Source organism: Furipterus horrens, unplaced genomic scaffold (assembly GCF_987537825.1).
Source record: "Furipterus horrens unplaced genomic scaffold, mFurHor1.1.pri manual_scaffold_12, whole genome shotgun sequence".
NCBI lineage: Eukaryota > Metazoa > Chordata > Mammalia > Chiroptera > Furipteridae > Furipterus > Furipterus horrens.
The window spans coordinates 85,301,964-85,329,656 of record NW_028327182.1 but is presented as its reverse complement, the minus strand read 5'-3'; the positions used below and the strand labels follow the sequence as shown (position 1 = coordinate 85,329,656).

Below are 27,693 nucleotides of genomic sequence, written 5' to 3'. Positions count from 1 at the left end.
AAAGGAAAACACTAAGTCATTTCCAGCATTAATAATCTAGTACCCTATAATCAAGTCTATAAATATTTTAACCTAGAGCTTTAAATTCACTGCCATCAAGTTTAGAGAAATATATAACCGATTATACTATATATATATATATATATATATGTATATATATATATATATATATATATATATTCTTTTCTGTCAGCAAAACAGCAGACCGTGCTTGAGTTGTAGTGATACAGTGACAGCCACGTGGAAAGCATTCATCCTGGTGTTCTCTCTTAAAAAAAGAAACCAAAAAAACCCCCCAAAAAACCGAAAGGCCTTAACCGGCTGCGGGGCAGCAAATGCGATGTGGAGAGGACGGCTGACACCTTGGGGACCTGTGGGCTTCCTCCCTGGAACTGGGGGTGAGTTTTAAAGAGTAAAGGCACCAGTAACTTGGCACCAGAGAAAACTGCCTTGCCCTCCGGGAGTCACCTCAGGAACTGGCTGGGGTTACCTTTAGACACGATGGTAAGAAGCTAGAGAAACTCCTTGGCAAGTGGAATAGGGAAACTGAGACAGAGAGCTGAACACAATGCCAAGCAATTTACAGCTAGGGGCAGATGGTCACCAGGCACAAGGTTTCAAATGCCTGGCAGAGGGCAAAACGAGGGAAACAAAGACTTCTCCCCCAGGATGACCTCTCCTCCCCTGGCCTTTTCTCCCTGGAGATTACATCTAGGCCTCAGCTGTGTTTCAGCTCCAGGCCCAGAAAAAGAGCAAAACCAGGTGGGAGAAGGGGATACCAGAACCAACTGCAGTGACTAAAGACCCCCTGCCCTGTCACTGGGCAATCAGTGGAGAACATGACCCTGAAAGGGCACACCTGGAGAACTGATGAATATTCTGCCAAAGCCTTCTAAGACCTCCCCTAAAATTCCCTCCTGCAAGAGAAGTTTCCAGACAAAGGACCGAGCACAGGTGTTCTCCCTCTCCCTTTCCCTTGGTCTTTCCCCCGAGGCACACATCTCCTAAACCCTAAGGCAGCTGGCAGCTTGTCCCAAGGGGGCTAATCCCCTGAACCTGTCCCCACAGCCCCCTTTTCTCCGACTTCCCAGTGAGCTAAGGCAGCCCAGCCTGGGTTCTCCTGCGGCTGCTTCTATGCTAAGCCCTCCCTTGTTTCACTGTCCCCAGCTTTAATGAACGTATCCTCGTAGTCACCTGGACTCGTGTTGTGAAATCTGTCCTGCACGAAGTCAAGAACCCACACACAGGACAGCTGCCCTAGGCAGACCCACTTGCCAGGCCCCTGTCCAGTAACAACCTTATTCCTAGAGTTGACAGACTTCGAGAGTCACAAAGTCATCAGACGGCCTTTGCGCCTTCCTAGGCCCTCTGCCTCTGCATGTCCATCTATAACTTGGGCGCAAACTCATAAAAACACAGCCTTGCACCCCACAACTGGGACACTACACTGGGAGGCCGCACTCGGGTGGGCGGGTATATCAGAGGAGGGATGGCGATTTGGGGCTCAGCCCCACGAAGACCACCGGCAGAAGAGGGCCCAAGAAGCAGGCATTATGAGACCCGCCTTGGCAGGTTGGGGGGCGCAGAGCGCGGAAGCAAGGGGAATGGAACTCCTGGCATCTTGGAGCTTTGTTCAGTTACAAGCCATGCCCTTCTTTCGAGAGAAGCCAATTAGATCCCCGTTGGGGGATCATCTGACTTTGCGTCCCTCTCCAGGAGGGGCTTAGGAAGGGGCGGGGCCATCCAGTCCGCCCCTGGGGGACCCAGCCAGGGCGGTGCGGGGGAGTCCCGGGCGCCCCCGCAGAGCCCGGCCCCACCCAGCGCCGGCAGGCCCCGCCCCCGGGGCTTCCCGGGCGCGCGCCGCCCCGCCGTGTCCGCGCGCCACGCCCCCCTGCTCGCGGGCCGCGTGCGGAGCCGCGCGCCCGGGAGGCTCCGGGACCGTGGCGGCGGTTGGCTGCGGCATAGCAGCCCTCCGCGGGCCATGTCTTTTCCGGCCGTGGCGAGGAGCTCGTCGAGAGGGAGTCGGGAGATGGCACCCAGGCCGCGGAGCCGGGGCCGATTCTGGGAAGTGGGCGGCGGCAGCGGAGACCGGCTGGAGCGCGCTGCCGGGGAGTCGGAGCGCTGGGAGCTGCTGCTCCGCCGCGGCCAGCTGCTGGCACTGGGCGGCCACCTGAAGGGAGCGCTGGAGGCGTACGCGGCGGTGCTGCGCCGCGGGGCCCCAGTCAGGCCCGAGTGCCTGGGCACCCTGGTGCACTGCCTGGTGCTCAACTACCGGCTCTGCCACGGGCTGGGCTGGAGCGCAGCCCGGACGGCGAGCGCGGACACCAGCGGCGGCGGGCTGCTCAGCTGCCTAGGCTGCCGGGGCTTCCTGAGCGAGCCGGTGACCGTACCCTGTGGCCACAGCTACTGCCGCCGCTGCCTGAGGAGAGAGTTACGCGTCCGCTGCCGCCTGTGCCGGGACTGGCTGCCTCCCGCTGCCGGTGCCGCGGATGCTGTGGGCACCACACCGCGGCAGCAGCCTCTGGCCGCCGCCATCGCCACTTCGGGCTTCAGAACCAGCGTCGTCCTCAACCACCTGGCCGAGAAGTGGTTCCCGGGCCAGCTGGAGCGAGCCCGGGCGGCGGGCCGGCTCGGGGAGCTGCTGCACGAGGGACGCTACCGGGAGGCCCTGGCCGCCGCCTGCGAGGCGCTTCGAGCAGGTGACCGCGCGGGGATGGGGCGCGGGCCCGGCCGAGCCCACCCTCCTTTCCCCGACGGGAGGCGTCTCTGCTTCCCGGAGGGCGCCTGACTCCCGGGGGTCGGGTCTCGGGGTCCCGGAGAGTGTGGGAGGGGGCGGCGCCCCGGGGTGCTTCGGTCACAATGGGGATGGCCCTCCGAGCTGACTATGACGCAGCGTGGGGAGGGGCGCACAGGCGCGGGGTTCCCTCGGCCGCGGCCTGACGGTTAGGCGTGCGCGTCCCGAGAAACTCGGGGGCCCGGGCAGGGCCGCGCGGGATGGGTGGGGGTTCGGGCGAGCCCGAGCGGCCGCTCGCTTCCTGCCGCGCTCTTTCCGGTAATCGGCCGCTCCGGCCCGGCCGGGCCCGCGGCGGGGAAACGGCAGCCGGGGCGCGGAGAGGATCCCCAGCTCAGGCTGGGTGGGCAGCGTTTACCTTCATCTCCCACAAAAGTCACCGGGGCAATTGGAAGCCGCGGGAGGGCAGAATTGCATAAGCTGGGGAGGGGGGGCGGCGTTGTGTAACGGGTGACGTCCGGTGGGCGTGGCGGGAGCTCGGCGCCCGCACCCGGCATCTGGGGGCCCCGCCGGCCGCTGGGCTCCCGGCGGCTGCCCGGGCCGCCCTGGGGTGTTTAAGGCCTCCCGGGAAATCCGTGCAGGATTGGTTCCTCTTGATGGTTTCAGCCTGCCTATGTCCAGCCATACTTATTTCATAAACACGTATGTGCTTACTTTTGAAGACACCTAGTTCACGGTCAAGATAAAGAGGTAGTCTCATCGAATTCTCGGCCACGCTTCCGTTTGCTTTTCCATTCCTGATCAAGCTGGGGAATGGCCTTTAGCTCTTTTGTCTCCTTCTCCAGCAAGCAGCTTACGCCTCCTAACCTAGGTTAGTCCTTTCCCGAGGGTGGGTTTAGGCTACGACGGACGGGGACGTTGCCTGACTTACCTACGTGAAGTGTAGAGTTCTGTAAATCAGTGGTTCTCTGTCACGGAGACTTTACCGCCCCCCCTCCAGGGGACATTATCTGCAGCATTATCTGGAAGACATTTTTGGTTGTCACCCCTTACGGGATGAGTGCCGGTGCATTTAGTTAGCTAGGGATGTTGCTAAATGCCCTGCAATGCACAGGACTGCTTCCCACGCAGTCCTCAGGCCCACAATGTCAAGGGTGTCACTGTGAAACCTTGTGTTAACTAAATAAGCCTGTTTCAAGCTCAGCATCTATATTTGCAGGAAATAATACCTGGGGGGATGATCCCCAAGAAAGTAGACATCTAAAATATAAACTGATGTTCACAAGTAGGTAAATGTATAAACTGTGTAACTAAAGGTATTTTGTTATGGTTCGTTTACCCTAAGTGCTTTGTCATTTTGAGCTAGTAACAATATATTAAGTTATTTAATACCTTTACACTTCAAAGTACAAACCTGCTACATTTTCATACACTTTGACTATTTTCTTATGGGGAGTGGGCAGTTATAAAATAGAATAGAATGTCAGATCCAGAACAAACGAGAACTATTTGGTATACAAAATTCTGATTCAGAGTACTCCACCTGTAGGCCAAGGTCCTGACTGTAGAAACAGAGAAGCAGAAGGAAGGGCGGTGAAATGACTTGTCCACGGTCAAACCAGCTGGTTGTAGTACAGAGTGCTGTAACCTCCAGTTCTCCTAAAGGCTCTTATAGCTCATCCAATGAAAATGTTTAACATAAATTTCAAGGAAGTTATTTTGTCACTAGTATAAAATAAAGAATGAAACTTACAGCTCTGTTCAGTATTATGATTTCATGATTTGACTGCCTCCTAAATTAGGCGTTTCATAAGAATTGAGGTCCTAATCCATGGAAGAAGAGTTGAACACATTTACCAATTAAGTTCTAGCTTTATGTTCTGTACCAGTAATCTTTTAATTAAAGAAGATTGTGGCCCTTAGATTTAGGGTATTATTTTTTAACAGAAAAAGACTCTGAAAGCTCTACTCTCTTTTTTTTTTCTCCCAATTTGCATAGATTGCACTTGGGAATTTTGCCCATTCAACTACTTAATCCTACTTTTGCATGACTGGAACCCAAGTCTCCTGAGCCTATTGTCCCCTCATTTTTCAGTCTTTCAAAAATCATTAATTGCATACTTGAAAATATATGTGAATGATACTAATGAGGATAACATTTTTTATCCTTTGAATTTTTAGTGGTAAAATAGAGGTATTATGTGCTTAACAGTTTATGGGCATAAATAAAAATATTTAGTACAGTTATAAATGTTTGTACAGTTAGGCTTTAACTTTTCTGAGAGTTGGCTAGTTAGCTAGGTAGGGATTTGGAATGTATTTATATAATTGTACAGTTGTAATTACTAATGATACTGTCATTGTTGACAATGAAAAAAGAACTTTACTATAATTTCTTCATGTTATTCTTATAATGAAACAATTAAATACTATTAACTAGAAGAAAAAATAATCCAGTCTACAGTTAGCCCACGCACATTCAGATTTATCTGTCAACAGGAAAAGAAAGCTTGAAAATCTTTGCCAAAATCAGACATTTCCCATTGAGATTACATAAGTTTCTGTTGAATTGAAATATATTTAGATAACACTTAATCCATTGATCTTTTGATAATAATTCTCAGATGTTTCATAACTTTCTGTCTTTTTAGTATTCAACGATATTATGTAAGTCTTGTCTGCATTGAATCTTTATACTTGAATCTATTGAAGTGATCCCACTTTGCTATGCTGTCTTCCTTTTAGTTTTAATGACTTTTTCCAGACTTGCTTCCTCCCTTTGTACACCGCTCTTCCCCCGAATAAGAGAACAGAACAGGATAACAATAATTTACCGTTTGAACTATTTTTCTTTAAATAAAAGTCATAAAGGGGAGAATATTTTATTTAAAATTTGAAGGAGGAGGAAAAATTGTTTTAAAGATTTTATTTATTTTTAGAGGGGGGAAGGGAGGGAGAAAGAGAGGGAGAGAAACCTCAATGTGTGGTTGCCTTTCACATGCCCCCAACTGGGGACCTGGCCTGTAACCCAGGCATGTACGCTGGCTGGAAATCGAACCAACAGCCCTTTGGTTTGTAGGCTGACACTCATTCCACTGAGCCATACCAGCCAGGGCAGAAATTTTTGTTTTTAATGTATTTTGTTTTTATATAGTCCTTGACTATTAGCAAATACTTTTAAATTCTTTACAGCATTTGATCTACACAAAGAATCCTGTTGAGCACCATTGTCCTCAGAAGGAAATTAAGGCATCTGAAGCTAGAGATGCAGTATAGACTAGTGGTTAAAGCTGCACGTGCTGGGAGCTGACTGCCCGGGTGTGAACACCAGTGCAGCCCTGCACTTACTCTCTGACCTTGGGCCTGTGGCTTAACCTCCCTGTTTTGGTTCCCTGATCTGAAAAGTGAGAATAGTCTCTACTTCATAAATGGATACCAATAATAACAGCCACCTAGATCTGTTGTGACAATTGAGCCCAAACCTGTAAAGTGCTTTAAAATGGTGCCTGACAGAGTAAATTCCCAGTAAATATTAATTAAAATACAGTACTTTTTATAAATGTAAAAGTTGTGCTACAGAGCTACAAGATGATTTAGCTAAAATTGGCATCTAAATCTTGTGATGTCAAGTCCTGCTCTTTTCTCTCCGCCACATTAATAACATGTCCAGAGTGAGGCTTAAATCTTGATTCTGGCTTGCGGATGTTAATTGGTGGTAACATTTTAGCCTACATCAATAAAATATAGATACTACTTTAGGCCTACAAAGATTAGTCAAATGACAGGTAACTACTGAATACATTTTTAAAAATGTAAAGGGTTTTAATATCCTAATCAATGAGGTTAGTGCAAAAAGATTTAAATTTAGTCAGTAAACGTACGCATGTTATAACTTACTCTACAAAGGACTTGAAACGTATTGAGCTAACCTCATTTTTCTTTCAACTTTTGAAGTATTTTGTACTAACAATAACTTATTGATTGAGCACTGGTGTGCTAGGTAGGCAGTGTCTTAACTGTTTACATGCATGGTCTTATTTAGTCCCCACAACAGTCTTAAGTTGTAGGTCACCAGCATTCTTAGGTGAGAAGACTGAGGTTCAGAGAGTTAGGTAAACTTCCAAAGTGGATCTGAACCCAGATCTTCTGAATCCAGTGGTTACAATCTTAATTATTATGCCAAGCTACTATTCCTGGACTTCATTAATCAATCACTAATAACTTGTCATAGTTTAACTGATAATAAGTCCTCCACACTGAACTTGTAAAGTAAAAGACTAGCAAAGAAATTTGGTATTTTGGTTAGCCATTGAAATTTATGGAATAGCTCCACATATAAATCAAAGAAAAAACAGAAGAATGAGAAAAAGGATATGAGTAGGGAATTTTTTTACTTACACTCACTGAAGAAATGCACGGGTACTGTTTTTTGTTTGTATTTTTCTAGGAAACAAAAGCAGCTTGTGGAAGTGTAAAATAAGTCAAGTGTTTTTAATAAAATGAGGATTAGAATGTATTGAAAACTTTGTATATCTATATAACTTTCTGCACAGTCATTCAGCTTTATAAAAATAACTAAGGAAATAGATATGTAACGGCATATAGATAGATGTTCATATTTTTATATTAGCAAAAATTGAAAGTAAATATTGCAGAGTAGGGAATTTTTAAGGTTGTGTATATAGTAGAATACTTTGCAGCCATTAAAAATCATGTGGGCCCTGGCTGGTGTGGCTCAGTGGATTGAGTGCTGGCCTGCAAACCTGAAAGGTTGCTGGTTTGATTCCGAGTCAGGGCACATGCCTGGGTTGCAGTCAGGTCCCCAGTTGAGGGTGTGCCAGAGGCAACTAATTGATGTCTCTCTCACACCTCAATGTTTCCCTCCCTCTCTTTCCCCCTCCCTCCCCCTTTCTCTAAAGTAAACAAATAAAATCTTAAAAAAAAAAATAATGTGAACTTAATTACATTGACAAAAAAGTAGCTTATAAACAGTATATGTGATATAGTTTATAAAACTAAAAAAGTACAGATTATATGCCAATACTGGTGATTCTTTGTGGTGGGAAAAGATTTTTAACTCTTAACTTTCTATATTTTTCAAATTTTATAAGTAAACAACTTTTGTAATTGAAAACAATATTTCTTGAAAATGAACTAAGGACAGAGCCTATTAATAATCTCACATATTCCTAAGGATTGGAAAAAAGATAAAGATTCATTTAGGAAAGCCAGGAAACAATGGAGGAAGCACACAAATAGATTTTATAAGTGATGCTATGCACATACAGTGAAGGAGTGAGACCAGGAAGCACCTACTAGTGTTGTGGTGTGCACTGTTCTATTTTGTATGTATTAACTTCCTCCATGCTTTGCCTATTCAAAGGGCCTCAGTGAGTGCATTTGGCTCTTTTTTTAGAATTAAGAAGAGGTGGCCTTAATCTCTTAAAAAGTATTGAGAGTTTGAACTCACCTGATTTTTTTTCCCCTAATAGAGTCACTCAATATAATTACTCCACTAATACTTGAAGTTCTCAATGAAAACATTACCTATGAAGAGTTGAGGAGCAACAGCTTTAAAATTTGACCCTCTTGTCATCTCCGTGGGTGTCTCAACAGTCTGAGGGTTTTGTGTCAAGGGGACAGGGGACAGAGGCTTCTTTTTGCGTTGGTCAGAGTGGAGCAGTTTGCTAGACTGACCGGGTTTTCTCAAAGGCAGGTCTTCTCCATCACTTCCCTCAGCGCTGTCCCTTTTGAAGACGCTGTATAACAGCGAAGGCGTTGCTGAAAGGGTGTGAATTTCAGTCCTCAACGCGCACGGTATCAAGTATGAGGCCACGGAGATTCGCTGTACAAGGAGAAAGTGGGAAATTTTTAAGGAACCCAGGAAGGGATCCAGAGGTGGAACGGCTGCTTGTGACAGTGGAGTCCCTCTCTGGTGGTGCGGGAGTGGCGGCGGGTCCAGGGATGCTATGGGAAGCACCCCAGCTGTGGGTGGAAACCTGCTCGTCCTGGGCCGCAGCCCTCTCCTTACAGCCCCCGGTGTCTGATGCCGATGCATTTACTACACACTCTCGGGCTGTTTTGGCACACGCTGCTCTCCGCTTTCTGAACTGCAGGTGTGCTTGTCAGATCAGGATTACATGATGCTGTTTCACAATAAAATAAGAATTTCTAATCAGGTAATCTCCTCAAAGCCAGGGATAAAGTACAATCTTTGTTTTTTTTTTAAGATTTTATTTATTTATTTTTAGAGAGAAGGGAAGGGAGGGAGAAAGGGAGAGAAACATCAAGTGCGGTTACCTCTGGCACACCTCCAGCTGGGGACCTCGCCCGCAACCCAGGCATGTGCCCTGACTGGGAATCGAACTGGCGACCCTTTGGTTTGCAGGCCGCACTCAGTCTACTGAGGCACACTAGCCAGAGCTTAAGTACACTCTTTTGAGCACTTACAGGGTCTAGCCTTGTGCTAGAACTTTTCATTCTTGATTGGTTAATCATATGAGTTTTTGATTTCTGTTTTTTACTTTTTTCAGTGATAACCATTTTCAATTATATTTAAGTAAAAAAAGACAAAATATTCTAGGTATGTCTTTCATTTAGAAAGTAAATATTTTAATAAGATAATAATTTCATTCTTTAAAGATTTTCATTGCTATAAATTTGATGGAACAGTATCATTCCAATTCTCAAGCACCAGCAATTGAAAAAGGCCTGTCTATTGTAATTGTTCACTTGGGAGATATCTGTAAAAAAAAATAATAACTTTTAAAAACTAGAGTAAACCATGGAGCAATTGAGTTTAAAATAGTTTTTTTTTAATGAGGCATTATAGGTCTTTATGCCCTTCTCACAATGAATGCTTTATTTTATATGCATACTTTTTCAAATAGCTTTAAAAGAAGGGTCAAATTAATATAATTTGTATGTACTGAAAATTAGTTTTTTTGCTTAGACTTCCATTTTGGAACCTATATACCTGTAGTAATTGATTATTGTATTGGGGGAACCAGCTAAGTGTCTGAAATTCTGATTGCCATTGGATGCTACTTTGTTTTCTCACGTAGAGAGGTAGAGGATAGAGAAATTAACAACAAAGTGTTTTCCTCAGGAATATTTGAAATTAAACCTGTTTTGGAATAGCTTAATACCATGCCTGCTAATCGCAGGGATTAAGATTTTGACCTTTTAAGAAAGCTGACTCTCATCAACCCATTTTCTCCCAAATCAGGACCGTTATGTACCTCATAAGACTGTGGCTTGGTCAGTCTTTGTTACTATGAAAATTACATGTGCAATAGTGATGCATATGGTTGTTTATAAGTAGGGATTTAGAAACTACGTTGTAAAAAAAATTAAAATTTACCGTAAAAAGGCAAATCTTCTAAACACCTAAGACATGTCTTATAAATCTGTATAGAATGCCCAATATTAAGTAAACATTTATTTTCTTAGAGGTGATTACTCATATTGTAAAAATATTTCCAGTGTTTTTATGAACCATAATTTTCTCCTCTAAAATAGTTGACTGATAACGTGTTCATGTAACTTATAGATAACATTCAGGTGTAAGTAGGTGCCCCTATACTGTGCTTGGTTCCTAACATCTAGTTTGGTGGTTAGCGACTGGAATCAAACTAGGTCAATTGTTCAATCTAGTCTGGTGTATTTTGTGGATTGTGCAATAATCTTTTAAAAACAATCAACCTTTACAAAACATTTATTTCAGAGCCTGGCAACTTGACTCTAAAAGTTTACAGAGCTGAATCGTACGCTGGTCTCCAAGAGTTTAAGGCAGCCATAGAAGATTTGAATGCAGTCCTCTTTCAACTGCCAAACTGGCCTGAGGTACAGTGACTGTTTTACGGTTTGCATGCATTTTAAAATTTCAGGTGTAAGAAACATGCATTCAGTTATGGTTATGAGTTTTAACAGAATGGTTTAGTTCACTCTTTAAGGAAAAATATAGAGTCCTCAAAATCTAAGTTCAATAAATTATAAGCAATCTTTGTTTCCTAACTAAAAAACAACCTAAGATTCAAGGCACAGGAAAAACAATAGAAGCTTCAGTATACGAAATTTCCTCAAAGAGATACAACAACTGGCCATGTTATGAAGATGGCGAAAAACAGGCCATTGATGCTGGGAGTTTTAATGGAAAGAGAAGAGGTCCGGAGGTTGGAGAACTGACTGGGGCATTATGATGGGAACCAGATCATTAGGCAGTGATTTAGTATAGTAGATAGGAGCAAAGGAGGTTGCCTTTGCAGTTTAAAAAAGACTTGCAGCATGTGTATATATATATATATATATATATATATATATATATATATAATCAGTTTACTAATTTTCCTTTTTATCAAATTGCCAAGGCAAATCAGTCCATCTCCCATATGTGTTCTCTAAGCTAGAAGTTACTCTTTATTGTGATTTTTTTCCCTCCATTCCAAACTGTGCCTTTGAAGACAGTATAGTAAAGATGGTCCAAAAATTATAAATCAATTCCAAAAATTATGTAGAATTCCACACTGGCATGACTGGTTAGTACAAGCACATATATATTCAGAAATAAGAGACAGAGTGATCTGTATGGACAACGTAAGAACCCCTTGGACTTATCACTGAAATGATAAAATTAGAAGTGTGGTTCTGAAGTCATTTTCTGAGCCTTAGCAATTCCGTAAGGGCCTCTCCCGTGCAGGGTGTGAATGTGCCTTTACAATGCTCTGAGCTCCTAAGAGTCATTCAGTTTCAAAATGAGCATTTCTGAGCAGATCCTTTATTTTCTTTACTTGATATTGATTTTTTTTAAAACGATTCTATCAGTAAGAGTTGTGTGTATGTGCTTTTATTGAAGGCCTACTTCAGGAAGGGGAAAGTGCTCCACGATGCTGGCTTTTTAGGTGACGCCTTACAGCTCTTTCTGCAGTGCTTAGCCCTCGATGAAGATTTTGCACCTGCAAAGCTACAAGTGGAAAAGGTATCAGTTTACCAACTTTAATAGTTTAAGGCAGGGCTAAAACACGGTTCTCTTAAAAATGCTAATTAGAAAACTGGGATAGGAACATAAGGAATCTGTAAGTCAAATTTAGCAGCAATTTGAGGAGTGGTTTTCAGGTTCATATACTTGAGTTCTTACTGAAATCAAAACATTTCATTCACAGATATGTAAATGTATTATTTTTGCTTAGTTAAATTTAGATGTTCCCTAATAGTCTGTTCTGAGCCAGACTCGTTATCCTTAATTAAACATTGTTGTCATGATGTTTTTGCTCAGGAATTTTTATTGGCCTGGTTTTTGCCTTTCAGGTCTAAACTTTGTTTACTTTTTATGGCTGCCAGTAATATTGCCCCAGTCAAGTTGTTTTCCTGATTTTTCTTTCTTTTTTTTTTTTTTTTTTTTAACATTTTTCTCAGTAGTCCATATTCCACTTTCTAAAGTTTGTTCTGTAGTGTGTGAGGTGTCAATTAAAATAAAGGCGGGGAGAGGGTTCTCTGATCAAATAACTTCGGGAAACATTAGGTTAAACCAAGGTAAGCAGGTTTCTTCAGAACTTCTCACAGGTTTTGCTGGGCTGGCATGGCAGTAGCGTTCAGCTTTTGTCACACGTATTCACAGAGCATCTGGCAAGACTAGAGTCTTTGAAACTGTTTTTGGAAAAATCTACCCTAATTCAGTTTCGATGCCCAGCCACGATTCTCTCCTCAATGTCCTCAAAACATGCCACATTATGTAATCACCTTTGTCATGTTTCTTCAAGTATGGCTTTTTGTCAGAATCATCTTGGGTGCATGGTAAACATAATGATTCCTGGGCCCATCACAGACCTTTGGAGTTAGACTCTCTGGAACTGGGACATGGTTTAAGAAGCACCTCGGCAGAGTCTTATAGACCCTGACGTACGAGAACCATAAAGTTTTTCTCATATCCCAGATGTCTGTGAAGCAGGCTAATGCTGACATAGCCTCTGTGAGGTCTGTTTGCATTTGCATTCTAGCCCACCGAGTTAACAGAAATTTGTTCACTATTGTGTGTTTTTCAATTGTTCTAAATTTGTTAGTGTTACCTCCCTGGTGAGATTGCAGACTTTTTAAGGACTTATAATTTTGTATTTTCCTGGCTATTGGATATACTTATATATCTATAAGTATTTGTTTTTCTCCAATATGCATCTTGTAAATTGTAGTATAATTTGCATGTAATGAAATGCATGGATTTTATAGTTCGTTGAGTTTTGAGAAATCATAAACCCATGTAATCACACCCCATCAAGATATAGAATATCTTCATCACCCTAGAAAATCCCCTCATCTCCTTTCCAGTTGAATTCCTTATCTCTCTGCTCCCAGCAGCAAGTACTGTTTAGATTTCTGTCACCGTGGAGTAGTTTTGCCTGTTCTAGAACTTAATATACATGGAATCATAGTGTGTTCTCTTCTGTGCCTTGCTTTTTTTTTTCAACATAATATTTTTGAGGTATATTCAGTAATTAAGAAAACTTTGGTGTTCACTAAGTATTCCATTGTATGAACATACCACAATTTGTGGTGTTCACAGTTAGTAGTGATTTTCATTGGGTTGTTTCCAGTTGCTGCTATAAACATTCTTGTATAAGTCATTTTATGGACATGTTTGTATATCTTTTTGGTAAACACCTAGGAGCAGAGTAGCTGGGTTGTAGGGTGTGTGTTTTTTTAAATCAAAGGAAATATGAAAACATATACAGATTTTAAAATGTTTGTTTATTAAATGGGGTATTGCTTGAGCATCTACCAGATATGCACACTTATTTACATTGTTTATATTTCCTTTTATTTACATTGTGGTGATCATGAATAATTTTAATTTTTCTGTATTTGAGAGATAGTACAGCTGAAGCACCAGCCCTCCAAATTCAGACTTTTAAGAAATGCTCCGCTATACATATAAATACAGCTTACTTGACAAAAAAAAAGAAAAAAATTGAATCCCTCTCACTTCCTCTAGCCAGGTTCTTTCCCTGTCTTGACCTACCCTGTTTCTTTGAGAGTTTTCGGTATATTCTCGATAGAAGTGCCCAGAAATTTTGATAGTGCAGCTGCTTCCCAGGTCAGCTCCCAGCTGTTCTGGGGCAGCTGCTGTTGGGTGCTCCCAGCCAAGGACTGGCACTGTGGTTGCCCGAGTAGGTTAGTTGTCCAGTGAGAAGCTAAATCCAGAAGCTAAATACATGAAATTTTAGAGTTCCGTAGTTAGAGGTCCAAGTTCTTTAGTTCACGTAAATACTCAAGTCCAGCCTTAAAATATACATGGGAGGTGAACCATGAACTATTTTGACCAGTGGGACTCACTGATCTTCAGAGGTAATAATTTTCTACTTCTCTTAAGGTCTCCTCTTTCTGCAATCCTTGTATTAAAAAGTCAGTCTTTGTCTTGGGTCCCTTCTCAGGCCCCCAGTTGAACCACTTGCGTGCCTTCCTTGTGAATCATTTCTTTGAGATGATTTGACCCCCACTGAGGCTCACTTTGGTTTTGCAAGATTTTTAAATATATTTGACAGTTCTGCTTATTACTTAATCTGTTCCTCCCCTGCTCATTAAAAATAATGTCTGCTACAAATTTTCTAAAACTCTTAAATATTAGGTAACTTTTTATTAAATTATCCTTAACCAACGATTTTATTTTTCATTACTTTTATAATTTTTCTTACAGATTTTATTTGATTTATTATCACCTGAAAACTTAAAAGAAGGCCTGAAGGATTCTTCCTGGAGTTCATCACCATGTACTAAAAACAAACCTTTTGGTTTTCCATCAGTAATAGAAGAGTCTCACACTGCTAGTGAGCTTAGCCCAGAGCAGGTAAAGGGTGAGAAAAGGTTTTCATGGGTTTAGTGTATCTGTTTCTTTACATGTTAAGTCTTCATTTCCCTGATTTCAGTACTGGAAACTGTTTAGGTACTTTTAAGCTATTTAATAATTATCTTATTAGGATTTTTGTCTTTGATGTTTTATTTTACACTAAAAACTTTTATGTAAAAAGTCTTGTTCAATTAATCACAATTTTAGGTCACCTGAGTGTTAAAAAACTTTTAGTCTACTGGCAAATGGAGAATATTGTATTTATTGTAGTTTCTTTGGGAGAGGAACAATTATATTAGTATAACTGCTTAAACCTCATTGTAATGTAAGTTAGTGGGATGTCTAGGGCTGTGTAAGTACTAGCAAAAATCATTTATTTGCCAGGGCTTTAGAATTAAAAGTTGGTGCTGTTAACATGAACAGTAAGTAAGCATTACAAGACACTGAAATTTTATTTCAGTTTGATTCTTGGTGAGAGCAATAAAGGATAGTAAAGAAATACAGATACCCTTGTTATTGTATTTTTGTAGAATGAAGAAACAGCAGAGGCCCCTTCAGAGCCTGTGAAAGGAAGCTTAAGCCGTGCTCAGTCAGCACAGGCTATAAATTCCACAGAAACGCCTGCCAGAGAAGACTGCTTAAAAAGAGTGTCCTCAGAACCTTTACTCTCTGTTCAAGAAAAAGGTGCTCTCCTGAAAAGAAAGTTGTCTCTTTTGGAACAGGACGTGATTGTCAATGAAGATGGAAGAAATAAGCTTAAAAAGCAAGGAGGTAAAAATTTCACTACAGTCATATGAAACATATCTATTTACTTAGAATAACCTTTAAACTTTTTCCTAAAGATAACCCTGTTTCTTTGTTTAAATAGAAACTCCCAATGAAGTCTGTACATTTTCATTTACTTATGGTGACATCCCAGAAGCATTGATAGATGTCTCAGATTTTGAGTGTTCTCTTTGCATGAGGTAAGTATGTCACATTTTGTAAAAGATGAATATTTTACATTAATGTAAATAAAATAGAGGGTAGATAAACGGAACCTACTCTCTAACAATAGACAATGTAAATGACCAGAATACTAAATATCAAAAGATAAGAATTTTACTCCTAGGTTGACCTTTCACACCTTGGACAAATAACTTTAATGTATGAACCTTGGTTTTCCTTATTTAGAAAGTGGGGTCAGTATTTGTATGTCTTTTATCACAGTGTTGTAAGAACCAAATGACTTCAATATAAAAAGTACCTGGAAATTGTTAAGTACTATATATAACAGCTATACTTATTATTATTAAGAAACATCCACGGTTTTAGATTTGGGTAAGAATTCTAATTATATTTTGTATGTATCTGACTATATTGTTATATATTTTAAGCATAAAATCCTGCTAATGTACCATTAGATAAGGATTTCCATTATGTAGAATGCTTACAATGCCTAACGACCAATAGTTTGGAAAGAACATTTTCCACTTACGTATATTTCATGGAGGCAAAGGAACCGTGTACAGAGTCAGGAGACCTGCTACTGGCTCTGCAGGGCTCATAGTAACCGGCTGTATTCCGAGCCAGTCTCCTAACTCTGACCCAGGTTTCTTCATTTATGAAGTTAGGGGATTAGACCATACAATTTCTGAAGTACCCATACCTCTAATAATACTTCTAGGAAATTCAGAGGTGCTTCAGGAAATATTTGCTATTATTTATTACTAGTTTTCCCATACCATTTGCATATTGTGCTTGGTATTAAGCCTAATATTTCTTTAGGATTTAACTGTAATGTTTATTGAATAATTCCTTTTAATGAATTTTATATAATAAACCTTTTATAAGCTTATTAAGAAAACTAATTTTAAAGAGAAGATAAGAATCTCTATGAAAGCTATTTAATAATTATTAATGCTATATTTTACATTATTTATTTTACATTAAGTCTTTGAAATCTGGTGTGTATTTTACATTTCCTGCACATCTGAGTTTGGACCAGCCACATTCAAGTGTTCAGTGGTGCACGTGGCGAGTGGTCATCATGTGAGTTAGTTCTGGGTGCTTGTCAGGGCGCCTCTGCTGATAGCGAACATGGAAATGTTCTTCAGGACAGTGTGACTGCATGATCACTGCCCCTCCCCCCTCTTCTGCCCATCAGACCCTCCTTCCTCCTCCTCTAAGTAGGGATTAGTGTTATGGTTCTGTTATTAGTTTGTCCAGTTTTTCTAATGGGTAGTTTAATATGAAAACTAACATGTCTTTTGGTTGGTTTCAGGTTGTTTTTTGAGCCAGTAACAACCCCTTGTGGACACTCATTCTGTAAGAACTGTCTTGAGCGTTGTTTAGATCATACACCATACTGTCCCCTTTGCAAAGAAAGCTTAAAAGAGGTAAACATTTTATCTGTTTATTGGTCTCAAGTTCGGCAACATGGTTTTATTTCTGTTCAGCCACAGAAACAGTGATTATCACGTTCAGAATAAATTACAGTATATATGCTGAGTGACCGTAAAGGCTAGTGTTGCATTACTGCGTGTTAGTGCTGGAGAAGGTGAGGTTAGAGAAGACAGCGGGAAGCAGAGAGGTCTTGGAGACCAAGCCCCCTGCACTCAATTTTTTTTAACAAAGCAGGTGTGGTCAAGTACCTGGTGAGGAATAGATTCAATTTTAATGAGACAGTAGTGGGGAAAGGCAATCGCCCTGCCTGACTGCCCAATAATAGGCTAAATTTCTGGCCTAGTTCAAGCCCCTTAACATCTGGAACAACTCTGTCTAATAGACTTTCTGCATTGACGGAAATCCTCTATCTCTGTGCTGTCCGACATGGTAGCTGCTGGCAACATGTGGACATTGAGCACTAGGAATGTGGTTAACGTGACTGAGGAGCTGTATTTAAGTAGGCACGTGTGACTAGTGCCACCATATTGGACAGGACAGCAATAGACTAGGAAGGAGGCGGAGGCACAGCTTCCCACGCCCCTCCTTGTGGAGTCAATGTGAGGAAAGCAGCTAGAGCCCCGTGGGCCTCTTCTGCGACAGGTGGGAGGACCACGCAGTCCATCGTGCACAGGCCGCTGGAGATCCCCTAAGTGAGGTCATGGCCTTGTCATTGTGAGTTCCGGCTGCCCTGGCGGCTTCAGTCAGGGAGAGTGAACTTGTCTTGGTGGGGGGGGGGGTGACAGTTGAAGAAAAAGTGTCTTCCAAATAGAAATAAAAAAGTGATAAAAACCATTTTGCTGTTGAACATTCATTGCTATTTCCTATGTACAAAACAACTCTGTGTAGGTATCATAATATAATATGTGCATTGTTCTGTTTGATGTGTGTCTTAAATGAGAAGCTGATATGTAGAACACAAAACCATATACAGAGTGTTCATAAAGTCAGGAAACAAGATAAACTTATTCTTAGGGAGTTTGTTAATTACATGTTCAACTAATACACTCAGTGTTTTCAGGTGAGGTACTCAACATATGCTATTTTTCCTGTGTTTCCAGAGTTTTTAGATTGTTTGTTTATTTATGTATTTATTTATTTGATTAACAATTAGATACATAGCTTTAGAGATACCTCACCTTAAAAAGATGTTTAGAATCTGAAAGAAAATAAGCATATAATTAAAAAACGTAACTAACATACTGTTTGAAAATAACTTTTTCCTGTATTCTGACCATGAAAATACCTTGTATAATAGAATTTGTACAATCTACATATTTTAAAAAATTAAAATTGACATGCTCTACAGTTTTATGTTTTTCCTAGTTGTGATTTTATTTTGCTTATTTTTTATTTGAATATATTTTAAAGATAGGATTTCTATAGCAATATAGTAATCTAATGATTTAACATTTTCCTTTTGTTGGGTTTGTAAATTTTTTTGTTTTCTCTTTTTTTATATATACTGTGTTTTATGTCTTTGAATATTCCCTTAGGATAAATTTCTAAGAGGTAAATTACTAGCTTAAAGGTTTTATGTTTATGAGACTCTTAACACCAATTACCAAATTGCTTAGGTCCCTAGAAGGGTGCAAATTTAGATTCCTATCAGTAATATGAGAAGCTGTATTTCCCCAAATTTAAGGCATAGTTATTAAATTTTAAAACATCTTTATTAATTTAATAGAAAAATGGTAATGAAATTGCTTTCCTAGTGCACTTGTTTCTGTATGTACATTATCTGCTCAAGAGGACCCCTCTTCAGTGGTCTCAGAGTGTGCTTCCCTGACCAGCAGCATCTCGGTCATCTGGGAGCTTGTAGAGTATCAGGCCCCACTCCAGAGCCACTAAATCAGAAACTCTGGAGTGAGGCACAGCGGTCTGCATTTTAACAAGCCTGAATCCACGCTAAAATTTGAAAACCATTATTCTATTACCCCATCTCCCAACCTCTCGTATTTCCTGCTTCATTTTTCATTGACTAATGACAACACTTATTTATGCTGGCTCTCCAGATTGAAGTAGGACTTCTGTTTATCTTAATCTCATCACTGTCTCCCAAGAGTTATTCCTCTTATCAAATAAACTTGTATTGGACATTTTCTTTGTCCAAAGTTCTGTGCATACACTCTAACCTGGTCCCTGGCCCTATGCAGTTTTTAGCTCAGTTGCAGAGATATGATGTATCCCTGTCCATGTAATACAGTATACGGTAAAAGCAGTAAAATATGGGGTTCTTGGGAGATAGAAAAATAATTAAGGAAGACTTTATGGAAGTGGTAAAATGGAGCCAGACCTGAAAAGATGGGCAGGAGTGAAAGAGATGGCTTTTAGCAGTTGGAATAATGACATAAAAATGCAGTGGGTGGCAGTTTTCAGAGTATGAAGGGAGTGGTGAAATGGACCATTTTATACAGAGTCTGGGGAGTCATGTGGGAAAAGCAACCTCGTAATGAGGGTCTAAACGATAGTCAAGTGACAGAGGAAGGAGAATCTGAAAGAAAAATAATATTACCTGGAAACTCTGCCACTGACATAGGGAACCAAAAGGTGGGGGGTAGTTTTGCTCTTTTAAAATAAGAGATGCATCATTTTCTTTATTCTTTACCGTATTTTTGTTTCTCCATAAAAATGCTAGTTTCGGGGACCCATGAGCTGTCAGGCTGGAATGGGCCTTGGGTGCGGGAGGAGGCAGGAGCAGGGCTGCCGGCTGCTTAGAAGGGGTTTGTGATTGTAGCAGGACACAGGCCTTGGACAGAGCGCGTGGTTCAAGCTGCGGCTGTCACCTTGATGCGCCTGGGCAAACCCTCAGGCAGGGTCGCCTGCTCGTCGTCCTCCACTGTCAGGTTCCCCCTCGCTCACTCAGAACCGACTGTATAAATATGTATGAAAGGCTCAACTGTGTCAGCTAAACTGCTTTGCCTGTTTGATCCTGTAGGAAAACAGTATTGGAATGTAAAATAATATTGTCTTTTAGTATCTAGCAGATAGGAGGTACTGTGTCACACAGCTGTTGGAAGAATTAATAGTGAAGTATCTGCCTGATGAGCTGTCTGAGAGAAAAAAAATATATGATGAAGAAACTGCTGAACTCTCACAGTAAGTTTCTTCTCATAAAAACACGATCAAATTACAAGCTACTACCTTTTAAAATAGGAGAAACCTTCTCATGGCAACCTGGATCCTGTCTTCAGTTCAAAACCCATGTAGTCAAAGGAGTACTTTAAACGAGTATCGGTCAGCTTCCCCTGTCCTGAACAGAATTTTTAAGAAGTTCATTTGGTAACTTCCAGACGTTCCACTGGGAATTATTGACTCAGCTCTTTGTATTAGAGCAGTATTTCAGGTGTGGGAGGGTCTTCTTACAGTGACATCATCTTACAGTGACATCAGGGTGGAATCTGGAATGGAGAAGTGGAGCTGGTAACAGTGGTTGCTGGGAACAGCAATCCTCGGGTATCAAGGCAGGGCAGGAGGAAGGCAGAGGATAAAGGGTCTGGACTGGCAGGGGATTCAGCCAATTAGGGGTTTGGAAGGTGGGACTTTGAGACCTGAGACTGAAATTGCGGAAGAGGGGCGATGACTTAGGGGCTGAATTCTCAATTAATGAAAATATTGACTTGTAGCAGAATTAAGTTAGTCACAGCAAATGAAAACCCCGGATGTCACTTTGGGATTTAGTGGAACAGGCCACTGTTAGAGCGCATGGCTGATGTGAGCTGGGCAGGTCGTACCTGGTTTTGTTTTCTGTACACCTTTCTTGTACTTTTCTCCCTTGTCTTTCCCTCTTTGACCAGTCACTTGAGTCTTTTTAAATTTCTTTCATAGGTTTTTAATTTCTTAACTTTTGTCCTTTCATTTTCTTTTAGCTTAGACACATTAGAGAATAAAATAGCGATTTTTGTATGCTTTTTTTTATTGAGCAACTTGGTTTCTATTTTTCAAGTTATATAAATTGGGGATTTTATATTTCTCACTTTCTAAGAAAAATTTAGTGGTGCTTTTAGACTCTTCTTTTTCAGTAAGTGCCCACCAAATGTCTTCATTGGGCCAATGGCCTTCAATAGAAGAAGGACGATCTCTTCTTTATAGAGATCAATATTGATTTGTCTCCTCATGGAATTGATGTTCTGTTGTGTGATTTTATGATAAAAAATATTATGATATGCAGATTATGAAGCTTTTTGATCAACACTGCAAAATGTGGGCTATAAGAAAGCTGCAGACATACTTTTAAATCTTAAATAGTGACACAAGCCCCACCCCCAAACCCCTCCAAAGAGTGAAGTCTAAGAAGGACAGGTGGAGTAGTAACTCGAGGGGTTGAGGGGAGCTGATGTCATGGTGAGAAGCTTGAGGGACTATTGCTGCTTACTGAATGGTACCTCCCGTGGTACTTACAAGGTTTGCTAATTAATAGGTCTACTGGGGCTTTTTTTTTTCTTCAGTTCTTTTGTTTATAAGGAGTGTGCTCAGTATTGGGAGAATACAGTTGTAAAAGTAGAGGAACTAGCACTTGTATATTAAACATTATTTTAATATATATAAATGCATTTTAAACAAGGTGGGATCATTTTATTCATATTATTTTATAACTTATTTTTCATTATATAGACATTTAAATATATCCCATTTTATGGCTGTGTCAAAAACTTTTTTAACTAGTACTCCTTTTGTGTCTTAAGTTTTGGCTACTATGCACAGTACCATACTGAACATTCTCTCAGTACGTGTCAGAGAAAAAAGTGAGCATGTTGGGTCAAAGGATATTAACATTTTAAAAACTTTTTGATGTATTCAGCCAGATTCTTCCGGCGTGATTGTACTGTTTTAATGTGCCACCTGCACTGACAGCTTCCCTACACCCTTGTCAAAGCTGGGTGTTGCCTTGGTCCTCCTTATTTCCTGTCAATCTGGCAATGAAAAATGTGTCATCTTAGTTATCTGGAAAAATGTTATTGAATGACCTATTTTGGATAGTGAGTGTGAAAATATTTTTAATGATTTGCTTTTTGTCTATTGTGAGAGCTCATTTTTAATATTGTTATCTAAGAGTAAGAGTATTTTACAGATAAAAGATATTAACTCTGTCATGTTACAGATATTTTAGATAGATTTTTAAAATGTTTCCAGAATAGATTTTTAATATAAAATAGTAATTATGGTCAATTGCTTTTTGATTCATAAATCTACTTAGTGCTATATGAGAATCTGATATCTCAAATTCAGATTGACTTGTATACATAAGAGGATCAGAAACAAATTTTTTAGTGTTAATATTGTAACTGTGTGAGTGTAATGAAGGTGATGCCAATTCTTGTTCTTGCCAAGAATAAAAGTCACCTTATTTAGGGCTAATTTCTTTTTGTTTTATATTAATGTATTACTCTTGCAAGCTTCACTCATTGTGGTTGTATGTTATGATATATAATAATGAAACTTCTCTCTTCTTCAGCTTGACCAAGAATGTTCCAATATTTGTTTGCACTATGGCCTACCCCACTGTGCCTTGCCCTCTTCATGTGTTTGAGCCAAGATACAGATTGATGATTCGAAGGAGTATACAAACTGGAACTAAACAGTTTGGGATGTGTGTCAGTGATACACAGAATAGGTGTGCTTTTTGTGTACTTCAATATTTTTATTTATAAAAGAACATTCCTTGAATATTTTGAGAACTTTGCATGTTTGTTGCTTGGCCTTTGATATTAACTAGAGTTTTTCTTTTAGTTTTGCAGATTATGGTTGTATGTTACAAATTAGAAATGTACATTTCTTACCTGATGGAAGGTCTGTGGTTGACACGGTTGGAGGAAAGCGGTTTAGGGTTTTAAAAAGAGGAATGAAAGATGGCTACTGCACTGCCGACATTGAATATCTGGAAGACGTTAAGGTATGACAAAGTCTTCTTTTCTAGCACACGTTGGTGTACTCCCTCCTAGGCATTGTACTGGCATCGAGGCTGTCTTTTTAGGCAGATAAACAGTTCTTGCTATCAGAGGCTCCCATCAGTATTTATGCATATTAGTTCCAACTTACCTTTTTCTTATCTTGCTCTTAATCATTGTGAGTTCCAAGAGAACTTGGGAGACCAGAACCTAGATCCTCTTCATTTCTTCAGGCTTAACAGCCAGCACAGTGCCTAGAATGTATGTGTGCATTTGCATGGTAGGCCCTTAACAGGAACAGTTGATTGAATGGTGACCATTTTTAATGTAAATAGTTCAGTGGCATTAAGGGCATTTCCATTGTTGTGCAAATGTAGGTGCACAACATGGAACTTTTGTGTTCCATTTCAAATCTTCAAAAGTAGAAAGTACTTTCATTTGTCTCTTTTGTGCTGTAGGCTCCCCTTTTATATTTCAGAATGTTTTTAGAGTCCCTTTATTGTTTTTATACTGAGTCACCCTTGAAGCGTGAAAGGCTGAGTCACACACCCAGCATTTGTTCCGATGCGTTAATATATGTGGAATAGAGCGCTCCCGGGCAGGCACCGCGTGGGATATAACTGTGTGTTAAGGGAATCGCTAAGGGATGGACGAGTTAATGGCACATCTTCCCACCGTGTGCTATGGCACCACTCTGGATCTCCAGCTGGAAGGCTGGTGCATTTCATTTCACGTTCGCAGTTTCATGGCCCAGTATTCTGAAGGGTGTGTGGGGGGATGATGAAGGTAGCCATAGTTTTGGGTCTCACAGCAGAAGTAAACCATTCCATAATCTATTCTCTTTTTTTCTGATATACAGCTGTCCCTCTCTATATCATAGTTCACTTATCACAGCCTCACTGTATCACGGGATTTTTAAAAATATTATATTTAATTATTTATCGTGGATTTTCCGCTATATCACGGGATTTTGCAGTACTGTATAAGTATGTTGTTAAAGTTACGTAGGTTTAAGAGTGTAGAATATGTTTAAGAACATAAGCAGTGTTTATAAAAGTGTGGAAAAGATTAATAAGAGACTGGGAACAGTTTATAAGTGTGTGGGAAGGGTTCATAAAGCCTTAAAATATATATAAATACTAAAATAAATGTAAGGTTCCTACTTCACAGATTTTTACCTATCGCGGGGTGGGGGTGTGGGGGTCTAGAACGGAATACCCGCGATAAGTGAGGGAAGTTATTTGCTACATATTTTTGTTTGTTTGTTTTTTGATCCAGTTCCCTGGTAAAAGATACAATTATGTTTGTCTTTCATCCTGTTACACTTCCCTAATGTTGTCTGTACCTTAAACCCCCTCCCACAATCTTTCCTTTCATTGTAGCAACTGTGTTCCTCTGCTTTCTTAGTTCCACTGCTTTTAAAAAGCCACTGATCCATAGAGACAAAAGGGATTCCAAATTGGGGTAACCCTTGGTCCGGGAACTCACTCTCAGTCTCACCCCGCCTCCTAACTGGGGGCTGTTAGTAGGGTTCTGCACTGCTGCTTGCTGCTCAGCCAGGCTGGGTGGCAGGCCTCGCTGTCTCTCCTGACTGTGGCCCGTCCGCACTATGGGAGGCAGTGAGGATGACATGTACTGCCTAACAATACTCTGTGACCTAGCACTGAAATCGGCATTCCCTGCGTTTCCTTTTTTTTCTCCCATCGCAGTAGAGTTGGTGCTATTAGGGGAGGAAGAGCTGACACAGAAGTCTTACTAACTGTTGTGTTTCTAGGTTGAGAGGGAAGACGAGATAGAGAACCTCCGACAGCTGCATGATCTGGTGTACTCTCAAGCCTGCAGCTGGTTTCAGAATTTAAGAGACAAATTCCGAAGCCAAATTCTTCAGCACTTTGGATCAATGCCCAGGAGGGAGGAAAACCTTCAGGTATGAAGGCTTTGATGCTGCTTCCAAATGTCTCACTTTTTTCAGAGACCCAAATGAGTAGATTTTTAAGTTTCTTTTTCCGCTGCCCTTTTCACAGAGCATGTCCTTTGTCGGGTCTTTAGAACCTGACCGTGCTCCCTGGCGCAGTGGGATGTGCCGCGCTCGGAAAGGAGCGAGGGCCAGCCTGGGACAAAACCTGGGACAGAGCCCGTAACGGAGGAAGCCCTTTTCCAGAGGAGAAGTCAGGAATTAAAAACGGGGCGTGGTACCATCTAGTAAATTGTGACTTCCAGACAGTGGGGCCTTTGAGCCAGTCAGCGGTTGTTCTTAGACAGTTGAAAGATGTATCATTTTCTATACTTCCAAAAATTCTTTTCTCACCTCTCCTTTTACTGCCAACTTACAGCCTGGAAATTATTTTCATTTTTGTCTCTTCATGTTTAATACTTCACTCCTCAGGAGACTGATGCTCTTACAGTCTAGCTCAGGTACTTAGGGTGTATATTTAAGCTTCATCTAAATAGGTAGTGAGCACCTTTTGGACAAGCGGATCTGGGCAGTAGGCGCTACAAGAGGCATAAAAGAAGGGTCCCTATTCTGGAAAATCTTGAGTGTAGACCCATCGAGGTACTAGCTTTTAGGCATAAGCATTTTGAATTGAATTGAATAAAAACGCTGTGGTCAGAACGGAATAGACTTCGTACAGGGGTGACTGTAAATAAATATGAAGAGGGCGGGAGAACCCCACTGTGCTGCCCCCTGCCTCTCACTCCCGTTTGCCAAGGCTGGTCTGAGTCTTTTCCAGCCCCAGCCGGATCCTTCACCTGAACGTGAGAGGCAGCATCAGCCCGTCTCCTAATGGAGCACGTATTCATTCTGATTCTGGCTTTTTTTTTTTTTTTTTTTTTTTAATCCTGTCTACCTGAATCTTACTCAACTTGGAAATAGCTTTTGATAAGCACCAGATTGAATAGGGAAATTTTAAATGGTAGCAAACCAACTTGTAGAAAAAGTCAACATTCCTTTCCCATTGCCTCTATCCTCCCTCAGCTTTTATTATCCTCGCTTCCCCCTCCGCCTTGTGAGAGTCTGTGTAAGTCAGGATTCGTCAGGAGCACAGGAGGGGGGGGTTTGTTGTGGGACGTGGTGCCGACCCAGAAGGCAGGGGGACAGGCAGGGCGTACTCAGTGGTCAGGAATCCGCCGCCACAGTGGGTGCGGGGCGGCTGTTGTCATTCTTAGGGACCCCAGGGAAGTCTCCACTGGGGTCCCATCTGCCGCAGGTGGTTTTCAAGAGTTCTCTGGAAGCTTCTGCAAATCTCACATCTGCCCACTCTTGCCAATAGTTCTCCAGAGAACAGTGTCTTCCTATCTTCCAACTTGTACATCCCGCAGGAGCGCCTCTCATTGGCCAAGTCTAAGCTGGAACCATATGGAGGAGGGGGTTCTGGGAAATGTAGTTTTCTGACGTTCCTTATATGCTGAAGAAGTGGTCATGGTGCTGAGCTGAGCACAGACAGCACATAAACATAGAAATCTAGTTTGATTCTGGGAGCTCCTTTTATCACGAAATTTCATGTTTCCAGTTCAATAAGAAGCAATTCAACATGTAGTAGATGTGGCTTAAAAATTATTTTATATAAAAAAAATTCTTTTCTATAAATTCCTAGTCCTTTCAATAGCCAGTAGTCAGCCCTTGCAACATCAGAGGGATTTCTTTGCTGGAGATATGTTTATATCCCAAAAGAAACAGAAAACTAAGACCTTTTTCTTATATCTTTCCCAGGATTTCTGAATTCTTTAAAGAAACTTAAAAATACCAACTAACTTTAAAAAAAAAGTTTTAAATATATATTTTAAGAAAGTAGTTTTCAAGTAGTGGCAGTTTTGCCCCAGTGGACATTTGGCAACATCTGGAGACATTTGCGATTGTCACAACGAGGAGGGTAGAGGTCCTGCTTAACAGGCCACGGTGCATAGAACAGGTCTCATTACAAATGCCAGTACCTGAGGTTGGGAAAACCCTGCTTGAAGTCAGTTCAGTGCAGGGAAAAGAGTGTCGGCTGTGGAGTCAGGTCTAGATTTGGATCTTGGCTCTGCCATGTATAAGCTGAGAGACCTTGGAAGATTTGTATGACACTTCTAAGCTTGAATTTCTCTATTTTATATGGGCATAGTAATAGCCTTTTTTTAACATAATTGTTAAAAGAATTTGAGATAGGACCTGATAAGGGAAAAGGCTCATTAAAGGCAAGCTTGCTGGTGGTTTGTTACTGTTTGGTATTAAATAAATATTTGTTTCATTAATTTTTTTTTTTGTTTGTTTGGTTTTTTTTTGTTTTTTTTTTTTGTTTTTTTTTTATTTTGGTTTTTCAATTACAGTTGTCCCCTTTTCCCCTAATTTCTCTCCCCTGTTTCATTAATTTTATAAAATATCAATTATTTTTAGGCAACTCCTAATGGACCCGCCTGGTGTTGGTGGCTTCTTGCCGTTCTTCCTGTGGATCCCCGATACCAGCTATCAGTTTTATCAATGAAGTCTTTGAAAGAACGGTTGACAAAGATACAGCATATACTGACCTATTTTTCTAGAGACCAATCTAAGTAACTAACTGCTTGGATCTTCCCTTAAAGTCACCCTAATCTGGCTGTGGTGACAGCCAGGTTGTCCGCTGCCTTTGCACATCCAGTGCTGGTTTGAGAAATGTAATGAAACTCTTGTGTGTGTTTGTTTGTTTTTTCCTTCTTCAACCTCCAGAATCATGTGGTTCTGCAAATGAATACCCTCAACTAGGATTTAGACCACTAAGCACTTGCACAGAAAACACGCAGCGAATGTGTGTTAAACCTCTACATGGTGATGAAGTTGCACTATGTACCATATTCTA

At 41.1% G+C, this 27,693-nt stretch overlaps 1 protein-coding gene across 1 annotated transcript; it reads left to right on the top strand.

Moving 5' to 3' along the window:
- Positions 1-1,894: 1,894 nt before the first annotated feature.
- LONRF1 (LON peptidase N-terminal domain and ring finger 1) lies at positions 1,895-27,693 on the top strand. The gene is made up of 12 exons (XM_090258376.1): positions 1,895-2,699; positions 10,458-10,576; positions 11,586-11,708; positions 14,418-14,567; positions 15,098-15,338; positions 15,436-15,532; positions 16,831-16,945; positions 19,969-20,090; positions 22,447-22,605; positions 22,722-22,884; positions 24,654-24,806; positions 27,255-27,693. Exons 1-12 carry the CDS (start codon positions 1,982-1,984, stop codon positions 27,411-27,413), a joined length of 2,319 nt encoding a protein of 772 aa, XP_090114502.1. The 5' UTR covers positions 1,895-1,981; the 3' UTR covers positions 27,414-27,693.

What these genes read in the sequence shown, in the direction of transcription:
- LONRF1 (XM_090258376.1), top strand. Translation starts at nt 1,982, where the DNA reads ATGTCTTTTCCGGCCGTGGCGAGGAGCTCGTCGAGAGGGAGTCGGGAG. An exon ending in CTGCGAGGCGCTTCGAGCAG is followed by an intron (nt 2,700 to 10,457) that starts GTGACCGCGCGG and finishes CATTTATTTCAG; the next exon opens with AGCCTGGCAACTTGACTCTA. An exon ending in GTGAGCTTAGCCCAGAGCAG is followed by an intron (nt 14,568 to 15,097) that starts GTAAAGGGTGAG and finishes GTATTTTTGTAG; the next exon opens with AATGAAGAAACAGCAGAGGC.